At 40.8% G+C, this 8,044-nt stretch overlaps 1 protein-coding gene across 1 annotated transcript; it reads right to left on the reverse strand.

The window, feature by feature from the left end:
- Nucleotides 1–31: 31 nt before the first annotated feature.
- On the reverse strand, nucleotides 32–7,965 carry LOC131335149 (conserved oligomeric Golgi complex subunit 2). Its single transcript, XM_058370381.1, has 12 exons — nucleotides 7,356–7,965; nucleotides 4,883–5,089; nucleotides 3,390–3,726; nucleotides 3,152–3,313; nucleotides 2,880–2,979; nucleotides 2,558–2,761; nucleotides 2,365–2,473; nucleotides 1,723–1,923; nucleotides 1,399–1,503; nucleotides 839–964; nucleotides 595–729; nucleotides 32–437 (listed from the first exon to the last, which is right to left on the reverse strand). Exons 1-12 carry the CDS (start codon nucleotides 7,821–7,823, stop codon nucleotides 324–326), a joined length of 2,268 nt encoding a protein of 755 aa, XP_058226364.1. The 5' UTR covers nucleotides 7,824–7,965; the 3' UTR covers nucleotides 32–323.
- Nucleotides 7,966–8,044: the final 79 nt, after the last annotated feature.

The raw sequence follows: 8,044 nt of genomic DNA on the forward strand, positions 1-8,044 counted from the left end.
AAGAAAGCTAGAAAGACACGATACTCTCTGCTTTAATGTAAAAAGAATGCACATCATTTTTATTGATACTCATTTATAAAGTTCATATCTTTGTATTGTCAAAATGCAACTACTGAAAAATGAACGCGACAAAACAAAAATGCAATACACAACAAAAAGCCAGCCTAATATTGAATAATATGATTGAAAGAACGTATGATCTACGTGCCACACTGCCAAATGCCTTCTTTCGCAAGTCGTGTACGGAGGCAAAGGCCCAGCCACTCACTGCCAAATGCATCTTTTCCAGTGGTTACAATAAAGATGTAGCTGAATACCCAAAATTAGAAACTAATTGTGTTTTGCCTGTTCGTCGGGGCAACAACTTGCCACAAGGAACAAAAGGCCGGAATTTTTACAGCTTCAACCCCAAGCGCAGAGAGGTTGCGCCCATATTCCTGTTCAATAAGAAGAATATCCAAAAGAAAATCAGAAAAGCAACACCAAAACCAGAACAGTCTTATAATTACCACCCAATGCACAAAAAGTTGTGTGATAATAAACACAAACATGTTCTCAGAGAGAGAGAGAGATATGCACAAGGGTGAGGCTGACCTGAATATCAAGAAATAGTTGCATACAGATCTTATCAGTATCCGACACATTATTGTCTGAGACGTCTGAACTTGCCCCGGCTCTCCTTTGTGCACCCTGACGTATTCTCTGAAGTGAGGACTCCGTTTTCCTAGCCTGGTCACCATATTGTAAGCTTTTAACACAAGCATAATCAAACAGAAAAAAATCCAGGCAAGAAGGTTCACTCCCCAAAAGGATTAGATATTGTGATCTTTGTACTAACCACACTAACGAGGTCTGCAGCTAACTCATAATAACGGCCAGTTATCTCCAAAGCAGCACCTTGTACGAGTTCATCCCTAATGTCCCTGGTCAAATATGCAGTAGCTCGCTCTCCATCCAAAAGGGTCTGAAAACAGAGAGTAGATTGACACAATGTTCAATGTTTGAAAGTAATGTCACGTATGACCGCATAAGCGCACATCTTGAAGCAAACAATTGATAACATAGCGCATCATGAAATTTCCGCATCCACAAGGTCCACTTTGCAATTGAACACAAAAGTAGGGGTTGGTTTTTATATCAATATTGCATGTCTTTCCAGTGTTGTTACATTAGAAGGACGACTTTGTACAAGAATATAGACTCGTCTAACTGCGACCGACAACAGCCAAAAGGATTCAGTCATTCAGCGCAAACTTGTGCATTTGACTAGCCTAATACCGGTTCTTTAGCAAAGATTCATTAACTAAATGGCCCGGCAATGGCAATCGCAATGGCAATAACAGGTGGAAACAAGGAAAGAACCAATTTACGGAAGGTACAAAGCACAAGACTACTAACCTTCAAAGGGCGCAGGACGCCTGACACATATGGTGAATGCCTAGCAGGAAGAGGCTTATTTGTCATCCTGTAAGTTGCTGTTATGCCCTTCAATTGTTTCAAGTCCTAAAATATTGTAGAGCAAAACATATTACAGACCAATAACGGAATAGAACTATGTTAAGTATACATAATTAAGACAATTTCGGAAGATCACAAGTCAAATTGCTAAATGTTCATAGCATCCCCTCATAAGATAAACATTCAGTAATTTACATGATCCCTTCACCCACGTATCATGGAGCAAGTAGTCAAATTTAACCTTTCATAACGTATGTAGCTTACCTCCACAGATTTCTCAACCACTGTTTGTATTATTGAATTAATCACTTTGGGTATAAGATCCTTCAGAGATGCTCCACCCTCTAAAATGCTTTGCTTTACAAGATCTAGAACTTCAGAGGAGCTTGAACTAAGTACCTCAACTACATGTCCCAGGAAATCACCACAAATTCTCTCCGCCAGACAATTTAAATCATGGATTATCTGCAGCATATCACAACCATCATTATGTAGCCAAGCATAATCATCTACTGAGCATTGCATCTATTGGATGGTCCAAATCTCTTGGCGCAAGTGTAAGAACTTCAAACAAAGTAGCACGCATATTGGGCTTGTCAAAAAATGACAGCATGAGAGCTATAAAAGAAACCATATCCAGCAGTTTATCAAAAAAATAACTCAATTAAGTTTGGACTTGGAATTTAAGAAGGGAAGCGGAAACAAAAAAGCATTTTTAAGAACTAAGAAACAAGGATTTATCCTCAGCCTAGATCTGGGAACTCAACCCAAGGCAAACCCTAAACAGAGTAGAATTAAAATTGGCGACGAAATGTTCAAAGAAAATAAACGAAAGGAGAAAAATCATAATACGCTCATTCCAACGAAAGAGAGCCTGATATAATAAAATCAAGAAAAGCTACATACGTAGATAAAATCATCTGGCACAGCAGAAATAGCCCATTCAGATCCAGGAGTGGAGCCAGCATTACCGGCTTTGCGAGCAGCTAGTCCAGCTGACACCCAATGGGAGTACCTATAAGTGAAACATATTTACACATGTCAGCAAATTAGTTAATACAAAGAAAATGCAACAGCAATGTTTCAGACACAAACTGACCTAGAAATAAGTTGTAAAGACAAACGAAGGAACTTGTCAGAGCAAGAAAGGACAAGTACGTCTTCTCTCCAGCATGACATCAAGCATTCCAAAAGAGTACCGCTTTGATTTAGTGTTAGATGTTGTGAATTTCCCTTGTCTGAATGTAAGATTTGAATTGGGATAAGAAGTGCAGAATCTAAAGACCCAGCTATTTCCTGGAACCTGGAGTAATTGAAATTATGTTAGTCATGCATGTCTTCCCTTCCTTTCTGTTGCATGGCAAATATTAAATTTCACAATTATGACAATGCAAAAGCTTTCAAAGAACAGCATTGAGTACCTCAACGAGAAATAGACCCCAACATTCCACTGCTTCATGAACTCAATGTAGACAGCCTCGGATCGAAACTTGGCAACAGCAGATCTGGATGGACAGTAGCCTTGCATGACAAATGATGTTATAAACAAGAATAAACAACATAAATGCACATAACAAAGGTGGTTTTTAGCAGTCATAAATGCACATAGCCACATACAGACACGAGGCACAAGTCTTGCAAGTTGCAACTACATTGGATATCCAAACAATTTGATTTTAAGGAAGAGGTCTACCTTCCAAATGAGCCAGGAAATCTAGGCTTGATTTGTAATTTTTCAGGAATTCTGTAGGTCTTCCAGGAGAAAAGACTGCTGGTTTTCCCTTTTGGATCGCTGAGAGTATTTCTTTAAGTATCGAATTGGCCAGGAAGCTAAATACATGTAAACCTGAATTTTCTGCACACCAACCAAACAGTTTGAATAAGGCTTTATATTATGTTATTGGATGCAATACTTGATGTTTATCACATACCTGTAGAGGAAATTTCAAGAACAAATTTACAATCCTTTTGTATGTACTGCTTAATTTGTTTATAGTCCTCCTCAAGTTCATCTCCTAATGCCCCACCAACCACCCCTGATGAACTATGTGGAATAACTTTCCTAATACAGGGTGCCACAACAGTTGAGCGGAAAATCTCTTCAGCACCCCTAGTGTTGTCAATAGCCGCATATGCCCGTAAGCAATTGTATACCGCATTTGCGTCCCTGTGTTCCAGTCCATCTACAAAACTGTGCCTCAAGCTAGCATCCAAGAGTTGGCTAGCATTCTGTATCCTCTTCTCCATGTTCTCAATGAAAGGAAGGTTCTGTACTGCCGTAATGTACAAAAGAAAAAGGTGTGAGTTATTAGCAAAACCACTCAGAAAACTCCATGCACGACTTCTCATCGGGATATAAACTCTACCCCCATCATGCACAAAACCAGCACCAATGAATAGAAGGAAACAATCCTCTCTGCCACAGAAGGAGTTGATGAACAATGGTCCAATCATACTAATTACCATCTTCACAAACAGGGGCATCTGGTATTACAGTTCAATTAGCCAGTCTCACAGGAAATTATTGGTACAACCGTAAAGCATTGATGGCATTTACATATTCGTATATTGTCACTATTTCCCGGTACAGAGAGAGAGAGAGAGAGAGAGAGAGAGAGAGAGAGAGAGAGAGAGAGAGAGAGAGAGAGAATTTTCCAACTTCTGCAGTTAAAAAGTAGAGAGGGAAATCTGGATATAAAGTAGTTGAAAATACACAACTGACCAACAATGTCAAGATTAGGGAAACAGAATAAAATGATGCATATTCTTGGATATCTTCCAATGTTGTTCACTATGGTTCTCGTAATGCTAGAAGGAATGGAGTTCGTTAGCTGTGAGTTAGCCTATAACTACTGTACAGACATAGATCGCTCTAAAGTGAAATTTGAAATGTACTAAATCCTCTTGAATGCAAAATCCAGTCCTCAAGTCTTATTATTTCAATTTCCGAAGTTCATAAAACATACAACGCATCTACCTCTCAAGTTCTCAGACCATCAAGGACAAACTAAATGACTTAAGACTTACAGCATCTATCGCCCTCCTAGATGCTCCTCCCCTCCTAATAGACGAAGCTTCTTCGTTAAAGAGTAGAAGTGATAACTGGTCATCAGAATCCTAACTGGTTACTAAATCGGAGTGAATTTTCTACAAATTTGAAGCGTACCAAATGTGTTCTGTAACAGTATCAAAAAAAAAAAAAATGAACTTGGGCCACCTTCGTAGCTAGTTCCGCAACAAATTACTCATAACGACTAGCTGATAACTCACGAGCAACACAAACAGACCCTAAAATACTAAAGATCTCATAACATATAACACATGCAACTGCTGAGAAAAGATTGTTGCTGCAACGGTTACAAGGGAATACTAGTAACCACAAGAAAGCTAATAGAGTTAACGCAAGGGTGAAAGCAAGATAGACCTGTGCCTGAGTGATGTAGAAATTCAACCGATTCATTTCACTGGCAATTCTCTCCAAAAGCATGCTTTGAGTCTCCCTGAGATTTGTTCCATTTTCGGTATATTGTAAGGAGATTCCGTTGCTTAAGTGACCCTTTTCTGCAGAATTAATATCTCCATTGGTCCAATCAGCAGGTACACTGGGCAGCTCCTTTATCAGTTTCTCAACCTGCAGTATCACATAATAGATTTTCAAAGAAAAGCCCAATGAAAAAAAACAAATAGATTCCTGCAATTGCAGGGATGAAGACTGCAATAGTAATAAGAAATCCAAAGTTACAAAACCTCCTTAGTTTATTCCCTGCATTTTCAAAGAACCAAATTATCAGTAGGAATCTCTGCACTTACCTTACACATTCACGGGCTTACAGCTAATGAACAGAATCCAAGTAGGCATTTCAGAGTTGAGTTTTGTTCACCCTCCACTCAAGAGGGTGAACATTACCCTCATTCCTATTGGTTGAAATGGTGTGTACCCCACTACAAAGTGATATCATGCTTACCAAAAAGTGTATTGCATGGTAAGCATACATCACTTTGTGGTGGGGTCCACACCATTTCAACCAATAAGAGAAAGGGTAATGTTCACCTTTTTTAAGGAGGGTGAACAAAATTGCACTCGGCATTTCCACATACGAATATCTCCACTACTCCCTGTTTGATTGCAGTTTTTCAAATTACCTATGCAAAACACTTACTACCAATAAAAACCACTTCATTCTTTACAGAAAATGTTTCTCCAGATTCCAGAATATGAAACCATCTTTTGGATGCAAAAAGCTAGTCCAGAAAACCGTGAACTAAACAACTTTCCTTCTTTCTGACAAAATGAAGTTAGAAAACAGTGTGCAACAACTGAATAATCCGAGATTTAAAACTAGTTCCTTCCATTCTAGAAACACATTTCTCATTAACATAATATCTCAATTACTCCCGGCATCATTGCAGCTTTCCAAAAACCATTGTTAACATAAAGAACTCACATTGTTTCCTATCTAACTTATTCAATTGTTCAGTAGCATCGTTCTCAGAGGACATGAAACCATCTTTTTAATGCAAACACACAAGTCTAGAAAACCATCAACCAACCAAAATTTCTACTTTCTCACAAAACCTAAGTTCGAGAAACAGATTCTAAAACCCAAATAACCCGAGATCTAAACTGAGCTCCATCCATTTTCAAACCATAGTGGTCAAAGGTGCACAGAGGTGCAAGGTGCTGCGCCTAGCATGAGGAGAGGCAACGCACATTGAAAGAAGCGCAGACAAGTCGCAAAAGGCGCGCGACTGTGTGAAAGGCGCAGAGGAGCGCCTCTTTCAATTTTAATCAGAACCGTTGGATCAAAGATTAGGTTAAACATATTAGTACCTTTCAGTCGATTGTCTCTCTATTGAACAGCAGCAAACGAAGCAAAACAAGGAATCCGTTCTCTATCTCAATCAACCAGCAGCCAACAGTCAACTCACTGGTAAAAATATATCTTGATCGACCTCTCTCGACCCTCTCGCCTGTCGACCGTCTCTGGTCTATCTCAATCTCCAACTCGACTCTCTTTGGTCTCTGTTGAACGACGCAAGTTCATCTTGCTCCCCTCTCTATCACGATTGACTCTAACAGTGAACTGTGTTTAGTTGTCCTTGATCTGATCTTTTTGTTATCAACAGCCAACAAGTAAAAATCTGATCTTTTTGTAAACAAAACAGTCCATCATCATCTTCTTCTTCAAATATTCGATTGTGTTTAGTTTACTTATCTTTTTGTAAATTTGAATGGTATGCTTTCCAAAACTCATTGGCTTAGTGTCTATTATTTCAAATATTGGTGTATGCTATTTTTCCTTTTTTTTCGCGTAGGGGTGCCTTGCTTTGCGCTTCTCGCCTAGGCCCCAACAGGATTTTGCGCCTCGGTGGGCCCCTCGCCCTTGACAACTATGTTTCAAACCCATCAACTAAATAAAACACAAACACAAAAGGCCAGAGCTTAGTCACATAATCTGTGAGTAGACCGCCAGCTCCCGCTCTAAATCCTTTGTTGTCCACTCGCACTCTCAATCCTCAACCTCGCCAATTCAAGTGGTTTCTCGTGCTAGCTAGCACCTTATGTGACAATTTTTTTTCTATTTTTTCGTTCCACAAAGTTCAAAAACAGATTCTAAAACCTGAATAAACCGAGATCTAAAACTCACTCGATGCATTTTCAATCGCATTTGTTACCTCATCAACTCAATAAAACACAAACACAAAAGGCTCGAGTCCGAATCGATTTTTTTTTTTTTTTTATAACTTGGGTGTCAGGCCAGGTTACGCACACCTTTAACTAAACCCAAGGACCAATTACATGCCAAATTAAAGCCCGAGCAAAACTCTGCACAGACCAGCCCCAACGGAGTCCAAATTCAAATATTCAATCGAATTGCAAAACCAATTATTATTACCTTGGACACGACATGAAACGTGTCGAGCAATAACTCCAGCACCTCCCTCGCGGCGGCGGCCTCGGCCCGCTGCCTCAACCCGCCCTTCAACGCCGCGAGCGAGCCCTCCACCGCGCCCCTGAACGCCACGATCTTCTCCCGGATCTCGGACAGCGGGGCCCGCATCCTGACCACGGCCGCATCCACGTCGACGAGCTTGGTACTCAAATTAACAAAGTCGGTGTAGTCGCGGTTGATGAGGTCGACGAGCTCGCGGTTGAGGGAGGAGAGGTGGGAGCGGAGCTCGGAGCGGAGGGTGTCGAATGGGACGAAGGTGCGGAGGTCGGCGATGTAGGCGTTGGAGTCGAAGGAGGGGAGGAGGAAGGAGGACTGGTTGAACCAGTTGGGGTGGGAGTCGATGGGATCGCCGAAGAGGTCCGTCGTGTTGGCGGTGGAGCGAGGCGGCGGCGGAGATTGTAGATCCGCCATTGGATTCGGTTGAATTTTGGGATTTGGAGTTTGGGTTGGTTACAGATCTGGTGACGGAGTGGACATTGCAGAGAGAGAGAGAGAGAGAGAGAGAGAGAGTGATTTGCTTGAGCTTTTTTGCGAGGAGAGATAGACTTCGTTCGGAAGTTACTCTGGGCAGTTTGTGAGTCACCGTTGTGAGGTCTGTATTATTTTTATTTATCTTTTACGTTTTTATTCGA

Source organism: Rhododendron vialii, chromosome 8a, assembly GCF_030253575.1.
Source record: "Rhododendron vialii isolate Sample 1 chromosome 8a, ASM3025357v1".
Taxonomy (NCBI): Eukaryota; Viridiplantae; Streptophyta; class Magnoliopsida; order Ericales; family Ericaceae; genus Rhododendron; species Rhododendron vialii.